This window comes from Parathielavia appendiculata, assembly GCF_033297405.1.
Source record: "Parathielavia appendiculata strain CBS 731.68 unplaced genomic scaffold N657scaffold_2, whole genome shotgun sequence".
NCBI classification, from domain to species: domain Eukaryota; kingdom Fungi; phylum Ascomycota; class Sordariomycetes; order Sordariales; family Chaetomiaceae; genus Parathielavia; species Parathielavia appendiculata.
The window spans coordinates 2,132,293-2,154,031 of NW_026944221.1; the positions used below are offsets into that span (position 1 = coordinate 2,132,293).

Genomic DNA, 21,739 nt, shown 5'->3' on the forward strand with positions numbered 1-21,739 from the left:
ACTACAGTGTGTTAGTCTCCTTTCGTTCCCCAATGTCGGTCGAAACTGCCTCGGCTTCAGTCATTCGTTCCTTCTTTCTCGGTGTGACTGTGCTTTCTTTCACTTCCATTCTTTCTCTCAAAGCAATGTGAGACGAACCCCGTCTAGCTTACAACTTACAACTGGACCCGAACATAGGCCAACAAGCGTTTGTTGACTATCGGACACAGGGTCAGAAATAAAAAAAAAAAAAAAAAAAAAACATGGCAGACCATGGGCAGCAAGCCGTGCCAGTGCCGCGGAAGTTATGGTGTGTCTTGTCTCTGTTGCTCAACACTTGTAACCCAATTCCATTTCGTCGCCAACGCAGTGTATGCGGAGAGCTCAGGACTGATACCGTCGTGACCATGTAGGCAACATTCCAACCCAAAGGACACTCAGATGTATCGGTTCATGCAGGATATCAACCGCAAGCATAACCTCCAACTCAAGGCAAGTGAAATCCTTGTCCCCAGCCTACTCTTCTATGAACTGCCACATTCACATTCGCTAACCGGAACCACCCCCCAAGACATTCCAAGACCTCCATGCCTTCTCCCTCGCCAACCGCTCCGCCTTCTGGTCCCACGTCTTCGACTCGGCAAACCTCATCCACGAGGGCTCCTACTCGGCCGTGGTCGACGAGTCCCTCCCCATCGACGCCGTGCCCCGCTGGTTCGACGGCGTCCGGCTCAACTTTACCGAGAACGCGCTCTTCTCGCGTCCCTTTGGTCATGCTGACAGCACAGCGGCATTGCCTTGGGTGAGGGACAAGGAGGACGGGAAAGTGGCCATCACCGAGGTGCGCGAGGGCGGGAGCGAGGTCAGGAGTGTCACGTATGGCGAGCTGAGGGAGATGGTGGGGAAGATGGCGAGGGCAATGAAGGCGCGCGGGGTCGCGAAAGGGGATCGGGTCGTGATTGTCGGTGCGAATAGTGTCGAGACGTTGGTCATGTTTCTGGCGGCGGCGTGGCTGGGCGCTGTATTTAGTAGCAGCTCGACGGATATGGGAGTGAAGGGGATTTTGCAGCGGGCGGTGCAGGTTAACCCGAGGGTGAGTTGTTTCCGCTGTGCGGGGGGTGTTTGTGAAGGCGAGATGCTGACTGCAGGGTACCTTATCAGTTGCTGTTTATGGATGACGCGGCGCTGTATAACGGCAAGGTTGTAGATCTGAGGGAGAAGATGTCCGAGGTGGTGGACGGGCTGCGGGAATGTTCTAACTTTGCGGGCGTCGTGTCCATTCGCCGGTTTGCCGAGGCTAAAGATATCTCGCGCGTCGCCAAAGCCGAGACGTGGGAGTCGTTCCTTGCTGCGGCGGACGAGAACGCGCCCCTGCCCGAGTTTGTTCGCATCGCCTTCCATGAGCCCCTCCAGATATGCTATTCGTCTGGCACGACAGGTGCACCAAAAGCCATCGTCCACTCTGTGGGCGGCGTGCTGATCAATTACTACAAGGAGGGTTGTCTGCATGAGGGACTAGGTCCAGACAGCGTCACGCTACAGTACACCACCACAGGATGGATCATGTACCTTGCCAACGTCGGCGTGCTCCTTTTTGGTGGGCGCACGATTTTCTACGATGGCTCGCCCTTCCTGCCTGACGCCAGCATCCTGATCCGGATTGCTGCCGAGCAAAAGGTCACCAAGCTGGGCATCAGTCCGCGGTGGATTTTCGAGGTGGCCAAGTCCGGCCTCCGCCCTCGCGACATGGCTGACCTCTCGCAACTACGGATTGTCACCTGCACGGGGATGGTCCTATCGGACCGGCTCTTCGAGTGGTTCTACGACGTCGGTTTCCCAACGCACGTCCATCTGGCCAACATCTCGGGCGGGACAGACATAGCAGGCTGCTTCGGCATCATGAACCCGCTCAATCCCGTGTATGTGGGCGGCACGCAGGGTCCGTCATTGGGCATCCACGTAGCCATCTACGACTCACTGCTACCGGACGGGGCAGAGGGGAAAGAGGTATCGCACGGCACACCGGGCGAGCTGGTGGCCACCAAAGCGTTTCCCAACATCCCCTGCTTCTTCTGGGGCGACAAGACAATGGCCGGCGGTCCAGCTGCACCGGGGACGAAGTACCACTCGTCCTACTTCGCCCGGTTCCAGCACGTCTGGGCGCACGGAGATTTCTGTGTTGTGCATCCCGTGACGGGGAACATCACCTTCTTGGGGCGGGCAGACGGGGTACTCAACCCGTCAGGAGTTCGATTTGGGTCGGCTGAGATCTACTCGGTCATCGAGAGGCGGTTCGCCGACCGCGTGCAGGACTCGTTGTGTGTCGGGCAGCGAAGGCCGCAGGACAGCGACGAGTCGGTCATGCTGTTCTTGCTCATGAAACCTGGGACGAGGTTTGACCGGCGCCTGGTGAACGAGGTCAAGCAGGCCATCTCGGCAGACCTGAGCAAGCGGCATGTGCCAAAGTACATCTTTGAGACGCCCGAGATTCCGGTAGGTCTTCCTTCTTCCGTCTTCAAGCAGCACATTTTGAGGCTAATGGCTGCGCAGACCACCGTCAACCTCAAAAAGGTCGAGCTCCCCGTCAAGCAGATCGTGTCCGGGCAGACCGTCAAAGCGAGCGGTACGCTGGCCAATCCGCAAAGTCTAGAGTATTATTACCAGTTCGTCAGGGTGGAGGAGCTGGTTGAGCCCAGGGAGAAGCTTTAGTTAGATATTGCTATCCTGCTAGAAGGCGACACGGACGGTGTGGTTCTGAGAGTAGAAACTAGAACCTCTGTTTGTCCTGTTGCATTTTACAAGTACAACTCACTACCGAAAGAACGTACTTTCTGACGGCAGCGGTGATGAAGCAGAACAGAGGGAGGTTTAAGGACACGGGATGCTCACACCTCGAGGTTCTGGCCCGTTGAGAGATGAAGATCAAGGGGCGAGCGCGAGACAACCCGGTATTTACCCTTCCCACAACTGATTGCATGGCTGTCGCCGATGCGTTTCTACCGACCCCTTTTGATCGTTCCCATAAATGCTCCGGCGCCGATCGCTATGCATGCCAGGCCGTACCATACCAATGACAGTATCCATCCCAGGCCGATACAAAAACACAGTATCCCTCTGCTAATACAAATGAAACAACCCTTTTCAGTATTCGTCGCTCATATCCATCATAACGTCTCCCTTTTCATCGACCTCGCAACCCCCACCACCGCGCTTCCCGCCCGCGCCCGCACCCGCATTCCCCGTCATGACCCCTTTCCCTTTATCCCCAGCCACCGCCGTCTTCCACCTCGCCTTCCGCTCCAACCTTGCTCTCGCCGCAGCTTTCTTCTCGTCTAACTCGGCCTCGAACCGATCCATATCCGCCAACTCCTCGTCCTCGGCACCGGCCAGATCAAGCCCCGTGCTGAGCCCTCCTATCAACACAGCCACGTCCCCCCTGGACGACTCCTCGAGCGCCTTATTCAGCAGCTCCGTGGCGATGGGATCCTGGGGGTTCACGGCTAGGGCCTCGTGCAGCACCCGCGCCGCCTCGTCCGGCAGGCCCTTATCCAGCAGGATCAGGGCCTTGGCGCAGAAGACGGCGGCGTTCTTGCCGCCGTCGCGCAGCACCGCGTCGAACTCGTCGAGGGCCTCGTCAAATAGCCTCAGGCGGCGGTAGGCGTGGCCCAGGTTGGTGCGGGCGCCGAGCCAGGCGTGCGGGTCGGCGTCGGTCTCGTCGGCGATGCGCAGCGCCTGGCGGAAGAACTTGGCCGCGTCCTTGAGGCGGTCCTGGTGGTAGAGCACGATGCCCATCTCGTTGAGCAGCAGCGGGTCGGTGCGGCAGAGCGAGTAGGCTGACTTGAGGTATTCCTCAGCCGCCGTCATGTTGTTCACGGCGTGGTTCTGCATGCCCAGAAACACCTGCGGGAGGTGGGTGCCCGTGAAGAGGCGGGCGGCCGTCGAGTAGGCGGTTATGGCCTGGTCGTGCTCGCCCTCGGCTGCGAAGGTGTGCGCGAAGCCGATCCAGGCCGGGCCAAAGGTGGCGTCCATCATGGACGACTTGGAGAAGTAGCGGCGGGCTTCGGCAATTTTGGACGTGGCGAGGTAGTAGGTGCCGACGGCGAGCCAGGTGCAGGCGTGGTCGGGATGATTGTCGGCGAGGTCGTGGGCTACGAGGAAGAGCTCGTTGGTCCGTTTGAGCTCGTACAGGCAGGCGAGGTGGACGGGGTAGGCGGGAAAGTTGGTTTTGTCTTCTTGGAGGACCGCTGCCGTGATGGCGAGCGCGTCCTTGAAGCGACACTGCGTGTATAGCAAGTCGGCGCGGGCGAGCAGAAGGTCAGCGTTGTCCTCGAGCCCGTAGTGTGTAGACAGCGACTCGATGGCTGTGTTGAAGGCGCGCGGGTTCCGGTATTTGGAGAGCTGTGTCTGGTAGAGCATGTGCACGTAGTCCCCGGGCTCGGTATTCAGGTCTGGGTCGTCGCCGCCATTGGGTGCCCGCACCGTATTGAAGTCGAGCGACTGCATGAACTCGTCTTCCTCGTCGGGAGACATGAGCGAGTTGCGCACCAGCTGCGTGAAGGCCTCGTAGCACTGCACGTCGATGCGCAGGGCATCCTTGTACGCCTCCTTGGCCCGGTCAAAGGCATTCTCCTTGGCGTAGCAGAGCCCTCGCAGATAGCACATGCCCGCCTCATAGCGTCTTGTCGACCACTCTTCCTCGCTAATTTCGTCTGGTTGGCGCTCGCGGTTCTTGGACCCTGCCCTGGTGCCCCGGGCTGTTGTCCGGTGTGTTTTCCGTTTGGCATTTGTGGTGAAAAGGTGCGTCGGGGTGAGCTCGCCCAAGAGGGCCAGCGCATCGGTGAAATTGTTTTGTCGAATCAGGCAGTGTGCGGCCAGATAGCGGCAAGAAGGGTTCGAGCCGATCAGGCTGTGTTTGGTCAAAAGATCGTGGGCGCGCGTGTAATTGCCGGCGGCGAAGTGGACCTGGGCAAGCCAGAAAGCGTCGTTGTCATCTTCTGTGGGAGGGAGAGGGATCAGCGCTGAGTTGTTACAAGTAGCGAGGCTGGCCTACTTGTCATAGCCAGCAGCTTGTCGCCGATGAAGATGGCCGAGTCGTATTGCGCCTTGTTAAGGGCATCCTGACGCCAGTCCCGGAGGAATCTCTCCATTTTTGGTTGTGACGAAGCCATGGTCGGAAGTCGTGCGTCGCATCGGTGTGGCCCTTTGGACGGCTGGCCGAGGCTGCTTAGGCGAGGTGTCAAGGACCTTAGTTCACCCTAGAAACCCTTGGGAAACAAGGTCAACTTCGAACGCGGTTGCCAAGGGGAGAAACGTGGGACGCGCCAAAGGCGGGGCGCGAGTTCATGTGAGCTTCCCTTCCTTCTCCGTACCAAGAAGGCTTGGCGTGCCGTCAGTGGGATTAATCTTCACTCAAAAGTCTCAGGACCGAATTTCTTTCTCCAATTCTCACAAGCAACTTGAATCCCTTCACTTTCTCGCCACTCACCAATCACACTAGGACCTTTCAACGGTCTTGGAACACATCTTGGTATTATGATTTAAGAAGCAAATCACCACCCCCTAACCCAACCTGAAAAGATATTCAGTTGTGTGCATGTACATGTAGAACCCCAATCCTCCTCTTGCTTTCTACTAAGTTTAATTATCAAAGCTGAGCCCTCTTGCTCTTGCACTGGCTGCCGTCGCCGTGCGTGACATTCTTGCCGTGGCCCAGCCCCAGGCACGAGGCAATCTTGTAGAACACGTCGATGTTGTTGTAGGTGCCGCCAAAGGTCTCCTGGCACGGCCCCATGGCGTATACGGGCACGTCAGTCAGCGAGTGCACGCCCTGCGTCTCGGCGGTCGGCAGCGTGCCGTTGACGACGAAGCCACTGGGCCTGTCGGAGGGGTTCACGTAGGCCTCGCCGTCGGCGCCCACCACGGCCGGCGTGCGCGGCTTCTTGCCCACGCCAAACATCTCACGGTGGTCCGGGTTGGCGCCCAGCCCGGCCGCGATAACGTACCGCGGGTCCCAGTTGAGTGGGAAATTTGCCCCGGTGCCATAGCTGACGCCATCCTTGGGCTGGGTGTACTGCGAGAGGCCCGAGTTGGCGTAGACGCCGATGGCGTTGCGCTTGGACCGGTCGTCCTCCTGCGCGGCGGCGTACTTGGTGTCCGAGTTGCCAAAGACATCGAAGCCGTGGCCGTGGTCGGCCGACACGACGATGAGGGTCTCATCCAGGATGTTGAGCTCCTTGAGCTTCGCGATGGTGGCGCGGACCGTGTCATCCAGCTCGAGCAGATCGCCCAGGGCACGGTCGTAGTCGAGGGCGTGCATCTGCTTGTCGATGGAGGCACCCTCGGACATGAGGAAGAAGCCCTTCTTGCCGCCGCGCTCGTTCAGCACGTCAATCGCCTTGAGCGTCATCTCTTTCAGACCGGGCAGGTCCTTGGCCGGGCCGCTGCCACCTGCGGGATCGTTCTTGAGCGTGTCGAGGTTCTCGGGGAAGATGTTGCGGTCTAGCCAGACAGGCAAGTTGCTCTTGCAGAAAATACCCAGCGCCTTCTTGTCATTGGGGGCCGCCAGCAGTGCCGTCTTGTTCAAGCTGACCGAGTAGCCCTTCTTGGCGAACTCGGCGTAGTAGTCCTTGCCCTGGAACGAGCCGGAGCCGGGCAGGAACTGCTCAGCGCCACCCCCAAAGTAGGCATCGGGCCCGTCGGTCCTGGTCCACGAATAGTTGCTGACGCCGTTGAGCGCCTGGTCGATCAAGACGCCATACTGCGAGCGCAGGCGAGAGTGGCCGCTTAGAGCAATCGGGGTAGCGTCGGCGATGAAGGCGGTGGAAACAGCACCCCACGCGGAGCCCTAGGCCGTCATCAGCGAGCTGCACTTTGTGAAATAGGGGCCTTTTTTGCTTACCCAAATGCGGTGCAGCATCTCAACAATGGTCTCGACCTTGGGGTCGTCAAGCGGGTCGGCAGACGAGTCGGCGTAGACGCTGCGAAGCACGGTCAGCTCAGACTCGTGCATACCGGGGGGCTACTTTATGCTTCCGCCGCTGACTTACCCCATGGCGTTCACCGAGCTCTTGTGGCCAGTGTACAGCGCAGAGGCCGAGTTGGCGCTGTCGGTGATGAAGGAGTCGATCGAGTGAGTCTATTGCTCGTGTGTCAACCCCATTTTCACCTCCAAATCGGAGTCTAGAGACTAACCATCTGGTGACCGATGACCGGGAAATCGTCAAAGGCAAGATGCGACTTGTACCGGCCGTTGACGGTCTGATGTGCGAGCAGGCGGGCAGCCGTGATCATGTTGGTGGTCATACCGTCACCTGGTCAGGCTGGTAAGCTCAAGCAACGTCACTCGGCCGCTCACTCTCACCGAGACATACCGATGAAGAAGATGACGTTCTTAGCCCTCTTCTTGGTGGCCAGCGGACGGACAGTCCACTTGGCCGTCGTCGTCTTGCCGTCGTAGTACTTCAGCGTCACGGTATAGTCGCCCGGCTCATACAGAGCCACCCGGCGGTATGCCTTGGAGGCGACATTGACAACCGACGGCGTGTTGGCGTCCTTGGCGAACAAGTCCTCAAACCAGGAGAAGGTCCATTTCTCCAGCTCGGGTTCGCTGTGCTCGAAGAAGTCGGCGATGCTCTTGGCCTCGCCGCCATCCTTGGCGATGGTGGCCGTGAATTTCTCGTCGGGAACGCCGTCATTGAAGGCCTCGGAGCCGTTCTTGGGAGCGTGGACCTCGAAGCGGATGTCAAATTCCTGCCCGGGGAGGAAGTCCTGCTGGTCCGGAGGGATCACGCAGCCGAGGTCCGGGCAGGTACCAAGTCTCTGGAAGGTCTGGGCTGAGACACCCGACAGCGAAACTGCCAGGCACAGCGCGACCGCGTTGGCTTTGAGCAGCATCCTGGCCATCTTGACGAGCAAAGCGAGCGACTGAAGATCAAAAGCAGGCTCACGCGCGAGAGGCCCAGCTAGGATCGACAGAAGCCGGCCCAGTTTATATGAATTGCTGCAGTGTCCCCAAACAACGTGCCTCGCCTTCGGCTACCACATTGTCAAAATTGCTTGTCCACTGGTTGATGGCGATCCCGCCACCGGGAAGCAGAGGGAACCGCGACCTTCCCCAAATGGAAACCGAGCTCCTCACTTACACGCCACGGGAATCACGGAGACCAGCTTGCGCACGTGTTTCCACGCTGTCGTCCCTGGGGCCTTGCTCCATCGCCCGCAGTCCCCCAGGAGCCTCAATTGGAAAGAATCGGACTCTGCTGGCATCATTGCCTGCGGGGCCGTTCATCCCATGTTCCCAGCGTCACATTTCGATGATTTCAGTGCCAAGAGTTCGTCCCGCTCTCCAACGTGCTCGGGGCCGCCAGTCTGATTGGCGACCGCCACAACCGTCCGCCAAGGACCGCCCGCCGCTGCAGGCACGCAGCCCCGAGCCTTATGCGGGGCAAATGAGAGGTGGGCGAGGAGGGTTGCAATGGCAAGTCAAATTGGGGAGGATGGCGATAATCTAATAGGCTCCTCTTCCTGCGGGACCGCATCATGGGTATCCGGTCTATCGGGCCATGATGTTGCAACCAATCCGCGGGAAGCAATGACCGTCGAGGAAGAAACCTGAAGGAAGATCGAAAGAGAGGGGAAGGGAAGGAGACCATGCCTGGATGTACGGATACGGATACTACAAAAAGTCGGACCGGTGATAAGTTCGAGAAACGCCCCAGAAGAGGCGGACCGCTTCACTCCACGCGAGTCCCTGCCATCGATCGGGGGGCCGGGGAGCGGTATTGACTATTGAGAGAGAGGAAGTCAGACCCACCAACGATTTGATCAAGACGTCACTACGTCTGTACGGATGTGGACGCAGATGAACACCTAGGCGGGTTGCTGGATGTGTTCCTAGGCGCAACAAAAAGGACAGGATTTCGTTGGGGTGAGGCACTTCAGTAAGTCTGAGACGGCGGCTGAGGTCCGGAACTGGCCTATGTACCGTAAAGGGTACCTCAACTGACAACATCGAGAATTTTCATGATCCGGAGGAGAGTGAGCAAGAAGGGGTAGGAAGGAATTCAAGAAGATCAATTCGAATGGGACAGAGTGAATATAAGTGCCCGCTTAAGGTATGCGTGAACCTTGATGGCTACAGCCCAACAAGCAAGGTTCCCACAGCCTATCTCAGAATCAGACCTTTTCTGTTGACGGCGCAAGCGCCTCCCTCGCATGAAAAGCCACCTGCTGCGCTATCCAGAAGCAACGCGCCGGGGAGCACTACTGTGTAGCTTGGGCATGCAGCCGAGGGCCCCGCCATTGTTCAGGTCCACAGCCGTGGAATCGCGACAGCCCGCGATCGATTCGAGACTTCATGGAACGAGATTTGGTAGGGATGACGTCCGCCCTGCTGCTCAACGCAGGCCGGCGCCTGTTCCACCTCTCCTCTTCCTGCTCCTCCACCTATGCGCTCGTCTCCGCCCGTCGCTTCTCCTTTCTTTGTCTCCAGCCGCAGACTGGACTTGGGCAGGTGCGAGAATTGGAACCGGAACCTAACGCCGTTGCTGGATGCCTCGACTGCTCCGCCGCACGAATGCGGGAGTGTCTCGGTTGGATCCATGATGAAGAGCTTCTCGGGGTCGTGATTAACTTGTGAGTCGAGGTAGGACTTGGCTTCGAGATGGTCCTCGAGGAACGTCCGCATCGGCGTGTATGTGGGTGGGGATCGCGACGTGAGTACCCGGTTCGTCACGCGGTTGACTGAGAAAGTCCTCGACATTGGATTGGGGCCAAGGAGGTACCACTCCCGCTAAGTGTACTCGTCCAAGGCATTGTCGGCATTCCGCGTCGCACCCATGCTCGACACGAAGACCCAGTCTCTCAGCTATGATGTCCAAGTGCGTAACGGATATGTAGACCCCTCGAGCCCGGAGATACCGCGGACCTCATGACAAAGCGGTAGGAGATGCTTCAAGATGTCGGGATTGGACCCTGTTGAAGCCAGAGTGCGGAGGTGCTCGAGGTTGACCAGGCCGTAACGAGACAAGTACGAGACGGGGGAGGTGAGGTTGAAAATGATAGACCTTTTGATGTAGTACTTGTCAGGCAGAGACATGAACAACCTGAGGCCTAACAGAGAATTGGAGTGCCGGTCCTTCATGCGCTCCCTGAAGGAATAAAGTCTTGAACGGTAATGTGTCCAACACGGGTGCAGGGTTCAAGGGCAGCAGATGCCCTTTTGAATGAGACTCTTGACCTGTGAAGTGGGAGGGGGCTTCCACAACGCAACGGACGGCGTCCTTGGATAGGTACTCCTTCATATCCTCTGCATTCGGGTAAGACACATTCTGTTGGGAGGTATCCTGAAGCGGAAGCCCTTGGATACCGTGATTGTTCTGGGTCCTTCCACGTTGGGAAAAGGCTGATGCCAGAGAGGCAGCAAATTTCCTGGGCAATATTCGGCCATGAGTCGCTGCCGAACTGACAGTGGTAATGTCATAAATGATCGAGATGCTCATCATCCGTCCAGCACCCGGGAGGAGGGGACCGCTGATGGAGACACTCCCGAACGGTCCAAATACTTGAAAGCAGTCGTTCTTTGCCCTGATCATGTCTGTGGAAGACTCGGAAAACCCAGTAAGAGAATGTTGTCTAGCATAGAATCTGAACCGAGACTCCCAATCACAAACGGCCAGTGTTCAGAACGACGATCTGCGCTATGTCAGATTACGACAGCGTTTCGATTGAGAGCAACCCTTCTGAACGAATAGTCGTAACTGAAGAACTGCTTACGTGTCATCGCAGAATCCATGAGCAAAGTCCGCATCCCGTCTATTGGGGCCCGCCATTGGAAACCCCCAAGGCCAGAAGCGGGTCCTGAGAAAACCAGGTCTAGACTGAGACGGATACTGGGCGGCCTTGAACAGCGGCGAAAAGGGCATGGCCTAAGCCGCGGCCCTGATGGGAGGATGCGCAGTCTGAAACTCGAAGCTAAAAGCCGAAAGACTGCTCCGCGACCGACAACCAGACCAACCCTCTGACAGCACTCCAGGACCACGCCTGAGCATCCGTCAAAGGGCTTCCTGCTCGCTCTTCCAAAAATCCGGGCCATGGTGCGGCCATCGCCTCTGGTGATCGGGGCCATTGCGGACACCTATCACTGATGTCTACTCGCTAAGAGGGCTGGAACCACAGTAAATGCCAGGTCAGTCGAGCAGGCATCCCAGCGTTTGTTGGAAAGACACACCCGTCCAGCTGTCCGATGCCCGCTGGACACTTGAACCTACGCCCAGGATCTACTGGGCCGAGCTTCGGGAGGGAAAGGTGGCGATTAACCTCTGATTTTCCGTCGAGGAATCCAGGCTTGCCCCAGGATTCCGCCATTCTTGTTCAGCACATACGCCGAACAGGTCATTGAGTGGCGAGCATGGCCCTAAACGCAGCATGCCAGCACCAACCCGGGCTTACTCAGTCGCTGGTAAAGCTAGAGTCCGTCCTGAGCGGGGCGTTTGGCGTTGCTGAAACCCCCAGACCTGTTGGTGAATTCCTTCTCTAATCAGGAATTGCTGGGACCTGCTTTTTTGTATTATTCCGTTGCTCAGCAAGCTCACGCCACGGTCACGGCAAACAACACTTCATGTTCCTGATCTGCTCCGCCAACCCCTCAGCCTCCTGCTCATCAAACATTCCTTCGTGTCTCAGACAAGAAGAATGAAACCACACTCCTTCCCAAAGCCCATCATCTTTACTTAAACCGCCTGCCAACCCGCCCAAGTTGCCGCTCCTCACCCCTCCACCAACAATAACCTCCACCCCATCCTCCTCAGCAACATCAACAACCATCTTTAACCTCCTAACGTTATTCACCGCCCCACCCCTCCCACCAGAAGTCAACAACCCATCGAACCCACACCTCTTCACTTCCTCCATCACCTTCCTCACTTCAGCCCCTGTTCCAGCACTAGTCAGCAGGTCATCCACAGCCCGATGCAAAACACACTTGAACCTAAACCCCTCTTCCCGTCCACTCGTAGTAGCCAGGGCAACCAGCTCCCGATTCCTCTCTAGATCCAACTCCAATCTCCCAGTAACACTGTCCTGTTTCAAGATGCCAAAGACGAAACCATCGCCATGTCTCGGGGAAAGCAGGCCAGACGAGGCAAATTCCCCAATGGAGGAAGCCATGACGGACAACTCGTCGGGTGTGTAGATGAAGTCTTGCGGGGCACGGTTTGGCGTCGCAGAGGAGGGGCATTTCCGGGGTCCGCGGGGACGGATCATGATGCGGATGGGTGGGCGGCTGTTGGGGGAGCATGTGTGGGTGAAGGAGGACAAAAGGGCGCTAAGTTCGGCGAGGGCGGGTGTTAATCCACCGAGGACTTTCTGGATGGTTAGCTAGATGTAAGGAAGATATTTCCTTGGGTCTAAGCTGGTAGTGGGATGGGGCCTGGTTTGGATGAGTGGGTTGGGAGTTCCACGGGCACCAGAGAATGTGTCAGCTCCTGATGGAGAAGTGAACGAAATATGGGTAGAAGACAAGTATCGTTGTGTTGTGGTGAAGCGGTTGAATGCGCTTTGACCACCATCATCGGAGAGACAGAAGGATAATGAAGGCTCAACAATGAGAATAAGACGTATAACAACATGTTCTTACTCACCGTAAGAACCGGCGTGATTCAGCTCCAGACGGCTGACCCCAAGTGAAGCAGCTAGTTGGCCGTCTTCTGGGCCAAAGATTGGCACTTCTAGCCGCGGTCGAACTCTCGCAGTTTCATGCATTCTGGCTTCTGTGAATCACGACGCAGTGGGCACCGGTTGTTGCGAGATTGGTGCACTGTCCTACACCATCAGTCCTTGTTCCACCTGGGGCGAAATCAGGCGCCTGCAACCCGCGGTCCTATATCCTCGAGCGGTGTCATCGCCCTGCGGGGACTCCGGCGATTTCGGAACCCCGCGAGGTTTACCCCTAGCAGGTTTGCATGATTCCGGATCTCGGCATCCGATCTCCAAACCTTATCTCGGCGACGACCTCGATAACAAACGCCCAGGCTTCACCACCTAAGCGTCAGGGCAAGTCACGAGAATTGCGCGACGCGGGGGAATTCAGCGAGATTGGTGTGTATGTGTATGTGTGTGTGTGTGTGTGCGCGCGTGTGTGTGTGTGTCATACAAAGTCTAGGCAGAAAGAGCACGAACATCCACCCACCAAGACTCATCACACCTGCAACCGCGGTTTGAAACTCACAGTTCTGAATGAATGGAGCGACTTTGATTCCCTCTCTAATGACTAAAAGCCGAGTATGAGTATGTAACCTGTCCTAGGGCTCTCTCCCGCACGTCGGACAAGCGAGGGTGCTCTCCACCGAATCGCCGCGGCGACCAGTGTTGATGTTGACATTGCCTCCTTTCGCGCCCTGTCTGCCCCAGAAAAAAAGATGTGCGCTGCTGGATGCCATCTGAGCCAGCGCCGTTCAGCGGTGGTAGTAGTAGCCCCGATGAGGGACCATGCCATCCATCCATGAAGCGGGCGACTGGATCACGAAGAGGCTTTCCTCCTCTGTGTCTCTGTTCACCATACGATCATGGTTAGCCAGGAACTGGTGGAAGTAGTATGGGGACGGCGGCATGTAGCCCGGGGGAGCGAAGTTCGGGGCCGGCGCCGATGGGACCGCGAGCCGGGGGATCGGGGGGGCGTGTCCGGGGTAGGACGGGTTCGTAGGATACTGACACTCGATGACGATCGGGGTGTCCTTGTCGCCCGCGTCGACCTCGATGGGATTCTCGGCTTGGCCGGCCGCCGACTTCTTGGCGGCACGACCCTTGGGGGCCTTGGGCTTGGACTCCTTCTCCTCCTCCTTCTGCGGAGCCTCAACCTCCTTCCGTTTCTTCAGAGCTTGCTCTGAAGGCTTGTGTCAACTCTGCGTAGTCCCGGCGGGTTGGGCGTCTTACCATGCTTGTAGTACTTGAGAGGCAGAGTGCCAGCATTCGGCGAGAAGCGAGCCAGGTAAGTATTCTGGAAGTAATGCTCAACTAAAAAAGCAATTAACCACCGGTTCGTCCGACGCACATTACATCGGCAACAAAAGAAAATAACAAATACTCACAGACACAGAGCTGAGTGTAATCGCGGCGAGCTTCGTCTCCCATGTACTCCTTCATCTTGCTCCCGACCCAATCCCACGATTTCTCCTCGTTCTTACGGTCTTTTCCAAGACGCTTCGGAGAGTGAGGGACTAACTCGAGCCAGAAGTGCTCCTCCTCCTTCTTGGACCAAACCTTGCCACCCATGGTGATGTTGAGAATGAAGTCAATGCAATGTTTGTGCTGTAGGCTGGGCGGGTGAAGAGAGCAGTCGGAAGTAATGGCTCAGGATAGTTGGTGTTGGATAGCGAAGTGGTGGAAGCGGGATGGACCGAAAAATCCTGGCCTTTTAAAGCTTGCAAGTGCAGCGGCCAACAGGCTGCGTCGTGGGCCATCTGAAGTCCGCTCTAGTCACAATAGGACCCCACGCTCGAGTGAATGGCCGCAATCACCTGCCAGTGACGACGGGAGCCCTACAATAGAGGGTGCCCCACGCCGAATAGCAGCGTCAGGCCACGCCATCTGAACCCGGAAGCTGCCGGATTCCCCGGCCGGAAAGCCGAATTCTCCCCCGTGGCCCGCTGGCCATTGTCCGGCCACCCCAAAGCTCACGGGGCCGAGGGCACAATATTCGAAATGTATCATGAAGGGCCCCACACAAGCCGATTTTGACCGAGAGCCCTCGAAACATTCTTTGTTTGGCTGTAGCTGCATGACGGCTTCATCTCTCGTCTGGTTACTGGCTCATGGCGGCGGCATCTCTACCACTGCCAGGTGTCCCGGCGGCCAAAATACCACCACACCGTGGAAAACAACCCGGACTTCCTATGGCGCCCTTATTCAAAAGGGCTGAGAGGCTCGGGTGCCGAGTATCCCCGCGAGAGCAGGTAGGGTACCAGTCCCCTTTCAATCCTGGAGAACTAAAACACCAAGTCAGTCAAGAATTTCACAATAGCACTGCACTGCCCAAGGCTTACAATGCTCTTTTGCTGCAGCGGGACGACCCCGTCTCTGACCCAGACGCCCCAGCTGCCCATCATGTTGGCCAGCATCATGTCGGTCGCCAGCCGGTCGCCCACGATGGCGATGTGGTGAGGGCTCGTGACGCCGGTTTCCGGATGTTGTCGAAAGTACGACAGAATCTCGTCGCCGCAGCCCGGCTTCTTTACCGCATGAGAGAGGACATCCACCCCAGTCGACCTCTGAACGGCAGCAGCAAGCTTTCCATCGCGATCGTAGCTTGTCGCTCCGGCAGTATTGGACACAATCAGGAGCCGGCGTCCCGGGTAAGCTGCTCGAAGAGCCTCAAACCGGCACTGTTGATTTGCTTTAGCACAGAACCCCAACGCATGTACAGAAAAGAGGAGAAGAGCATAACACTAAGCAAATTTACACAGTTGAACGAGCAAGAAGGGCAAAGTCGGGCATACAAAAACATGGTAAGGAGACAAAATTACCTTGTATGGGTCATGGACTTCGTGATGGTCTGGGATTGCAAAGCAGTCATCCTTGTCCAGAACCACGGCCCTGATGTCGACCTGCCTGCCGCTTCCAGCAAAGGCCTTGTTGAGAGGGACAGGCAAATCATCGAAAGTTGCGATGGTTGCGTGAGGAAGACATAACGATGGCTTGGACAGGAGTTTGAAGACGTTGAGAGTGCCCGACAGGTTAAGATTCATCTCAGTCGGCGGCCCCCACACTACCAAGGGCATTAACAGCGTGACTGTGTTTCAATGAAATTTATTCCAGTTAGGGAGCAGAATATCAATGTATAGAAAGAAAATGAGCAGCGAGGAATTGATGATATCTGGAGTTCAGATTGAGAGGCAGGAGCAAATGCTCGAGCTGTTTTGTTCACCCCTGGAGGTGCAAGGTGCTCGGGCCACCTTGATAATACCACCTACAGGGATGTATGTCATTGAAATACTCAAGCGTCGCTGCTGGAGCGACAAACGCGTCTTCGCATGTCCAGATTCTCGACGTTATCAAGAAATCAGGTTGCACCTATCGACTCTGCCTTAGACCACAGAACATGGCGAAGCTGAAAGTCAGGTGACAACAAAATGGCACGCAAAAAGACCGCGAGAGAGGCCACGGCGCTTCGTCCTTCTCGAAAGCGGGAAGCGCCCGTCGATCCGTACGAGGTCCCTGACGAAGGCGAGACTCCGAGACGGCGACGGCGCCTGGAAACGACCGATTCAGCTAATGGGAACATGCAAGAGAGACGAAATGGTGCTGCCGAAGATGCCCAAACAGCTGTCGAGACAACCCCTGCCAAGCGGCGTGGCCGACCTCCCAAGTCCGCAGCAGCAGGGACGCCGATGGCCCAGGCAACGACACCCTCAGCCAAGCGACCGAGATCACTGGCTGAGACCCCAGTCAAAGTCGATGGTCTCGACACTCCAAGTCGGCGAAACATCGCAGACAGGTCTGCGAGGAGGAAGAGCGCCAGAGCCCTCATCGATCGAGTGATGGGCGGGACGGTCAGCGAAGACGAGGTTGAGGAAGGAGACATTGCCCGTGAGATCTACGAGTCCAGCGAGGCCGAAGAAGAAGGGCAGGAGGGTCAGGAGGAAGCCCAAGAGCCTACGGCACCCTCAAAGTCACCCGGCCGAAAACGAAGGGCCGCAGCCCGGAAAAGGTCGCCAACGCCACCACGAGACCTTCCTCCCCATGAACAGTACTTCTACCAGAACAAGCCCGGGCTTGCCAAGACATCCAACAACACCCTGTCATCCCTCGATCTCCTCACACACGACGAATACTTCTCCGTCCTTCGGCAACTCAAGGACCCTCACGCCGCCGACGTCAACTTTCTCCAAAACCTCCATGCCGAGTCCTTCGCGCAATGGGCATTCGAGCTCTCCCAGGGCTTCAGCACCTGCCTCTATGGCTACGGCTCGAAGCGCCGACTCTTGCATAGCTTTGCCACCTACCTCTCTTCCCAAAACCCCCACCACAAAGTCGTCATCGTCAACGGCTACGTCCGCACCCTTACCGCGCGCGACATCCTCTCCACCCTGACCGCCGCCTTCCCCTCCCCGTTGACCTCAAACAGCAGTGGCGGCGGCGGAGTAGGCCTCAACCCGTCCACCACCCTCCAAACCCTCCTCACCCATCTATCTACCACCTCATCCTCCTCCGGCCTAACCATCCTGGTAAACTCAGTCGACTTCCCCGCGCTCCGCAAACCCGCCCTACAATCACTCCTCTCCCGCCTCGCCGCCCACTCACGGATCCACCTGGCCTGCACCGCGGACACACCCAACTTCCCCCTCCTTTGGGACGCCGGCCTGCGCGCGTCCTTCAACTTCCTCTTCCACGACTGCACCACCTTTGCGCCCTACGGCCCTTGCGAGCTCGAGGTCGTCGACGAGGTGCACGAGCTGCTGGGTCGCAAGTCGCGGCGGGCCGGCGGCAAGGAGGGTGTCGCGTTCGTGCTGCGCAGTCTGCCCGAGAACGCGCGGGCGCTGTTCCGGCTGCTGGTAGGCGAGGTGTTGGTGGCGATGGAGGAGGAGCAGGGAGGCCGGGGAGTGGGAGGGGGAGGAAGAGGGGGAGAAGAAGTTGCGGTGGAGTACAAGATGGTGTATAACAAGGCGGTGGAGGAGTTTATCTGCAGCTCTGAGATGGCGTTTCGGACGCTGCTGAAGGAGTGAGTTTTTCTTTTTCTTTTTCTTTTACTCATACACGCCACCCATACCAAAGGACGGAAGGATGGGTTTGTTGCTGACAAAACAAACACAGATTCCATGACCACCAGATCATCACCAGCCACAAGGACTCGATCGGTACGGAACTCCTGAGTCTTCCCTTTAGGAAAGAGGAGCTCGAGTCGATTTTGGAGGAGTTGATGTCATAACATGATGGTATGAAATTGTTAGACGGACATTAGAACGTGGTTGGCATTGCAGTCGGTGTTCAAGAGGCGTCCTCAACTTGTGTAGTACGAGATGGGACAGTGGGCTAGCAGCAGATAGACCTGATACCCTTGTTGGGATGAGCCGCATTATACAATATACCGTGAACTGTCCTTCTCTCCAGGTTCCGCATGCATGAAAGTCAGGGAGTGAATCAGGCTTACAGGCGGAAGACAAAAGGAATCTTGCCACAAAACATGACACCCAAATCTCCTTAGGAATGCTGTCAAGACATTTACTGCCCCTCTATCGCCGTCAGAGTTGGTTATCGAATGGCAACGCACACGTTGCCATACCTTGAGAATAAACCAACCCATATAAAATGAATAGTAATCGTACGGACCAATAGATTCGACACAAGCTTCACGCAGCACGACGAAACAAGCAGGGTCAAACCGGACGGAAACCACGCCATGGTCACAAAAAAAAAAGAAAAGAGGAGGACCCGACACGGGCTTTCGAAACGAAAGCAACATGGTTTTTTTTTTTTGTTCGGACTCCTCAGTATCTAGACTGCGGTCTTGAGCCACGAAGAACCGAAGCCACGGTTCGAGTAATTTGCTCGGTCAAAGAAACCGAGGCCCTGCAAAAGCCTGACCCGTTGCGCTCCCATATCTCTGCGCGTTTTGCCCGTCCTTCGCAGGTCGCCGGTGGTGTTCCAGTGCCAACGCTGAGAGCCAGGAAGCATTGTTTCCCCTCTTCCGGCCGAAATCATCAAAGGGGTATCATGCTCCATCAACCGCTCCCAGTCCTCAACTGCCGATAAATTACCAGTTCATCATGCCTCGAGCTCTTCAGGAGCGCGCCTGACATGCTCCCTGGACCTGAGTCCGCCTGGCCAAGGTCGAATCGCCGAGTCGACCAGAGATAACAACCGAGAAATCCACTTTTGTCTATGAGATGATGTCGTCAAAAAGGAAATAAAGAGAAGATGAAAGAGCCTGCGGCGTGCCATGACCCCCCATTTCTATGTGAATGCGTCGAGCCCTCTCCGAAAAACAGGCCCAAAGCAGAAAAGTGACGACGACCATCCTGAAGGTCGATCAAAGATCCAGTCTCCAGATCACATCAACCGGGCCCGCAAATCATGCCATCCTTGGCATGAGGTGACAAGCAATGTCGACGTTTCGAGTCTTCTGGTCTAAGGGTATCAAATCGTCGAATAGAGTCGTCCCGCTTCAATAAACAGGAAAACCCCGGTCTATCGTCAAAGCCAGAGAGGGAACCTTAGCATCGAAACCTGTCGGGCTCCTGTCGGAAATGATAAGCCATGTTCGCCGCATTAGGAAGATCCCGAACGTTCCAGAAGTGAAACCGAAAAGTAATGCATGGCGTGAAAGAAATGCAACACCAGGTAGGGAAAGCCGATGCGCCGAAGATATTGCGATGAAGATGTCGCGGCATTCGCCAGGTGATTTACCACCAGGACTGGCCACCGGCACCACCGGGGTTGCCGTAGCCACCGCCGTAGCCGCTGTAACCGCCGCCATAACCCCCAGCGCCGCCGGAGGGAGCTCCGAAGCCACCTCCATAACCGGCGCCGCCGCCGCCACCAGAGCCGTGCTGCGCACTGCCAAAGCCACCGCCGAAGCCACCGCCACCGTACTTGCGGAAATCAGAGTTGCCACCACGACCACGGCCACGGCCGCCGCCCCCGCCGCCACGAGCGCGACCGCCACCACCGAAGGACGACTCGCGGGCGATGGTCTCAAGGAAGCCAGGAACCTCTTGATTGGCCTCTTTCAGGAGATCAATAAGCTCCCGGACAATACCACGGTTGCCACGGTTGAAAAATGCAGTTGCAATACCCGTGTTACCGGCACGGCCAGTACGACCGATACGATGGACGTAGTCGTCAACGTCAGTGGGAAGATCGTAGTTAATGACGTGGGTGACGTTGGGAATATCCAAGCCACGAGCGGCGACAGCGGTGGCAACCAGGATGGGGCACTTGCCGTTGCGGAAGAGCTCGAGAGCACGCTCACGTTCGCGCTGAGTGCGGTCGCCGTGGATTGAGGTGGCCGGGAAATTCTGGTTGATGAGGAAGTCCGAGAGCGAATCGGCCATGCGCTTGGTCTCGACGAAGATAAGCGTCAGACCAGCGCCGTGAGTGTGCAGGATGTCGAGAAGGACAGAACGCTTGTCAACGTCCTCGACATACTCAACCTTCTGAGTGATGTTCTCTGAGGTAGAACCAACACGGCCGACGGAGAGGAAGACGTAGTCGCTCAGGAAATCCTGAGCGAGCATCTGAATGTCGCGGGGGAAGGTGGCCGAGAACATGAGCGTCTGACGCTGACCAGTGGGCGGCATATCCTCGCCCTGAACGATGCGGCGAATCTGGGGTTCAAAACCCATGTCAAGCATGCGATCGGCTTCATCAAGCACGAGGTACTTGATGTTGCAGAGAGAGATACGACCACGCTCTATGAGGTCGACAAGTCTGCCCGGGGTAGCAACAAGAAGATCGCAACCGCGCTCAATTTGGCGGAGCTGAGAGCCGATATCCGCACCGCCGTAGACGACGCAAGGGCGAACCCACGAGCGGTAAGCAAACTTGCGTGACTCCTCGTAGATCTGCGAGACCAGCTCACGGGTAGGGGCCAGGATCAAAGCGGTGGGGTAGGCCTTGCGCTGTCGGTAGCCACCAGCACCCTGGGCAGGAGTGGGAGACGGACCCTGAGTGAACGACTGGTGCATGATGGGGAAGAGGAAGCCACCAGTCTTGCCGGAACCGGTCTGGGCGCAAGCCATGAGATCACGGCCGTTGATGACGATGGGGATCGAATACTTTTGGACCGGAGTGGGAATCTTGTAGCGAGCGAGCTCAATGTTGGCGAGCAGGTGAGGATCCAGCGGAGGGTTGCTAAAGGTCAACACCGGCTCGGGCACATCACGGCCAGAAGGTGTGACCGGAATGTCGTCGTACTTCTCAAAGTTGATGCCAGTGTGCTGCTTGCTGGGGTCGTCGGCAGTACCGAAAAGGTCACGCTCCAAGCGAGGGTCGGGAGCACCGATAACGTGCTTGCCGTCAACCCAGCGGCCTTCACCACGGCCGGCACCGCCACCGATGGCGCCGCCGCCACCACCACCACCGCCAGCAGGGCCGCGGTACGCGTTGCGGTTAAAACCACCGCCCCGGCCGCCACCCCAAGACTGCTGAGGCTGTGGGCCATCGAAGCCACCCCAATTACCACCGCGAGCGTCAAAGTTGTTGTTACTACACGCGAGTTAGCAACGCAAACGAAAGGTATGTTTGGCTGCTCTTGCAAGCTTATGACTTACCCGGCCCAGGCACTATTGTTAAGACCGTTCATGGCACCCGGCTGGGGACCAGGAGGGGGGCCGTTCATCGGGGGTCCACTAGCAGCCACCTTATTGCGCATGTGGGGAGGGATGTAAGAACGACGAGTGGTCTCCTGGCTCGCGAGCTGGGCAGCCGAAGGAGCTGAATCAAGGGACAGGTTACCCATGCCACCGCTGAGTTGGTCCGCCATATTTGCTGTCGTAAAGTCGATTGAGAAGGGGTATCGAAGACTCGTGTAGACGTTCGGACGGTCGATGTTTTTCTCTGAACTCTCAAAGAGAACCCGTGTTCAAATGAGAGCAGTCGGGAGAAACGAAAGTCGACAGACTTTTAAAAAAACGCGAAGGAATAGTATGTTCTGGCGAACGAACCACGAAACTGGTGTTTTCTCAAACTCGTGTTCCACGTTCCGCGAAATTATGTCGCTTGTGGTCGCCGCGCTCGCCTCAATAAACGAATTATTAAGAGGGAGCGT

At 57.1% G+C, this 21,739-nt stretch overlaps 10 protein-coding genes across 10 annotated transcripts; 3 read left to right on the forward strand and 7 right to left on the reverse strand.

Annotated features, from left to right (window-relative positions):
- Window positions 1-215: 215 nt before the first annotated feature.
- On the forward strand, window positions 216-2,942 carry N657DRAFT_611994 (acetoacetate-CoA ligase). Its single transcript, XM_062790379.1, has 5 exons — window positions 216-289; window positions 393-486; window positions 551-1,072; window positions 1,141-2,472; window positions 2,530-2,942. Exons 1-5 carry the CDS (start codon window positions 243-245, stop codon window positions 2,686-2,688), a joined length of 2,154 nt encoding a protein of 717 aa, XP_062651189.1. The 5' UTR covers window positions 216-242; the 3' UTR covers window positions 2,689-2,942.
- On the reverse strand, window positions 2,758-5,263 carry N657DRAFT_589633 (TPR-like protein). The gene is made up of 2 exons (XM_062789870.1): window positions 5,030-5,263; window positions 2,758-4,973 (listed from the first exon to the last, which is right to left on the reverse strand). The coding sequence occupies exons 1-2, from the start codon at window positions 5,145-5,147 to the stop codon at window positions 3,121-3,123; spliced, it is 1,971 nt and encodes a 656-aa protein (XP_062651190.1). The 5' UTR covers window positions 5,148-5,263; the 3' UTR covers window positions 2,758-3,120.
- Window positions 5,264-5,490: 227 nt separating this feature from the next.
- Window positions 5,491-8,333, reverse strand: N657DRAFT_687692 (alkaline phosphatase-like protein). The gene is made up of 5 exons (XM_062796898.1): window positions 7,350-8,333; window positions 7,171-7,289; window positions 7,026-7,114; window positions 6,878-6,956; window positions 5,491-6,823 (listed from the first exon to the last, which is right to left on the reverse strand). Exons 1-5 carry the CDS (start codon window positions 7,879-7,881, stop codon window positions 5,624-5,626), a joined length of 2,019 nt encoding a protein of 672 aa, XP_062651191.1. The 5' UTR covers window positions 7,882-8,333; the 3' UTR covers window positions 5,491-5,623.
- On the forward strand, window positions 7,822-8,571 carry N657DRAFT_210059 (uncharacterized protein). The gene has a single exon (XM_062786242.1). It carries the CDS (start codon window positions 7,971-7,973, stop codon window positions 8,487-8,489), a length of 519 nt encoding a protein of 172 aa, XP_062651192.1. The 5' UTR covers window positions 7,822-7,970; the 3' UTR covers window positions 8,490-8,571.
- A 712-nt stretch (window positions 8,572-9,283) lies between these two features.
- Window positions 9,284-11,104, reverse strand: N657DRAFT_631241 (uncharacterized protein; the record flags this gene model as incomplete). The annotated part of the gene is made up of 5 exons (XM_062791042.1): window positions 9,284-9,769; window positions 9,905-10,142; window positions 10,305-10,381; window positions 10,446-10,583; window positions 10,994-11,104. The coding sequence occupies 5 exons, from the start codon at window positions 11,102-11,104 to the stop codon at window positions 9,284-9,286; spliced, it is 1,050 nt and encodes a 349-aa protein (XP_062651193.1).
- Window positions 11,105-11,460: 356 nt separating this feature from the next.
- N657DRAFT_210135 (uncharacterized protein) lies at window positions 11,461-12,616 on the reverse strand. The gene has a single exon (XM_062786243.1). The coding sequence runs from the start codon at window positions 12,238-12,240 to the stop codon at window positions 11,578-11,580; it is 663 nt and encodes a 220-aa protein (XP_062651194.1). The 5' UTR covers window positions 12,241-12,616; the 3' UTR covers window positions 11,461-11,577.
- An 814-nt stretch (window positions 12,617-13,430) lies between these two features.
- On the reverse strand, window positions 13,431-14,247 carry N657DRAFT_678032 (uncharacterized protein; the record flags this gene model as incomplete). The annotated part of the gene is made up of 3 exons (XM_062796032.1): window positions 13,431-13,858; window positions 13,909-13,989; window positions 14,064-14,247. 3 exons carry the CDS (start codon window positions 14,245-14,247, stop codon window positions 13,431-13,433), a joined length of 693 nt encoding a protein of 230 aa, XP_062651195.1.
- Window positions 14,248-14,876: 629 nt separating this feature from the next.
- N657DRAFT_565118 (HAD-superfamily phosphatase) lies at window positions 14,877-15,719 on the reverse strand (the record flags this gene model as incomplete). Its single annotated transcript, XM_062788338.1, has 3 exons — window positions 14,877-14,960; window positions 15,018-15,356; window positions 15,498-15,719. The coding sequence occupies 3 exons, from the start codon at window positions 15,717-15,719 to the stop codon at window positions 14,877-14,879; spliced, it is 645 nt and encodes a 214-aa protein (XP_062651196.1).
- Window positions 15,720-15,979: 260 nt separating this feature from the next.
- On the forward strand, window positions 15,980-17,899 carry N657DRAFT_669276 (ORC2-domain-containing protein; the record flags this gene model as incomplete). The annotated part of the gene is made up of 2 exons (XM_062795480.1): window positions 15,980-17,692; window positions 17,785-17,899. Exons 1-2 carry the CDS (start codon window positions 16,104-16,106, stop codon window positions 17,897-17,899), a joined length of 1,704 nt encoding a protein of 567 aa, XP_062651197.1. The 5' UTR covers window positions 15,980-16,103.
- Window positions 17,900-19,373: 1,474 nt separating this feature from the next.
- N657DRAFT_678035 (DEAD-domain-containing protein) lies at window positions 19,374-21,454 on the reverse strand (the record flags this gene model as incomplete). The annotated part of the gene is made up of 2 exons (XM_062796033.1): window positions 19,374-21,177; window positions 21,243-21,454. The coding sequence occupies 2 exons, from the start codon at window positions 21,452-21,454 to the stop codon at window positions 19,374-19,376; spliced, it is 2,016 nt and encodes a 671-aa protein (XP_062651198.1).
- Window positions 21,455-21,739: the final 285 nt, after the last annotated feature.

Bases quoted from the DNA above. Each gene is read 5' to 3' on its own strand.
- N657DRAFT_210059 (XM_062786242.1), top strand. From the start codon at position 7,971: ATGAATTGCTGCAGTGTCCCCAAACAACGTGCCTCGCCTTCGGCTACC.
- N657DRAFT_589633 (XM_062789870.1), bottom strand. From the start codon at position 5,147: ATGGCTTCGTCACAACCAAAAATGGAGAGATTCCTCCGGGACTGGCGT. The intron at 4,974-5,029 runs GTAGGCCAGCCT...TCCCTCCCACAG, and splicing joins CAAGCTGCTGGCTATGACAA to AAGATGACAACGACGCTTTC.
- N657DRAFT_210135 (XM_062786243.1), bottom strand. From the start codon at position 12,240: ATGATCCGTCCCCGCGGACCCCGGAAATGCCCCTCCTCTGCGACGCCA.
- N657DRAFT_611994 (XM_062790379.1), top strand. From the start codon at position 243: ATGGCAGACCATGGGCAGCAAGCCGTGCCAGTGCCGCGGAAGTTATG. The intron at 290-392 runs GTGTGTCTTGTC...GTGACCATGTAG, and splicing joins CCAGTGCCGCGGAAGTTATG to GCAACATTCCAACCCAAAGG. The intron at 1,073-1,140 runs GTGAGTTGTTTC...GTACCTTATCAG, and splicing joins CGGTGCAGGTTAACCCGAGG to TTGCTGTTTATGGATGACGC.
- N657DRAFT_687692 (XM_062796898.1), bottom strand. From the start codon at position 7,881: ATGGCCAGGATGCTGCTCAAAGCCAACGCGGTCGCGCTGTGCCTGGCA. The intron at 7,115-7,170 runs GTTAGTCTCTAG...CACGAGCAATAG, and splicing joins CGGTCATCGGTCACCAGATG to ACTCACTCGATCGACTCCTT. The intron at 6,957-7,025 runs GTAAGTCAGCGG...CGTGCTTCGCAG, and splicing joins AGCTCGGTGAACGCCATGGG to CGTCTACGCCGACTCGTCTG.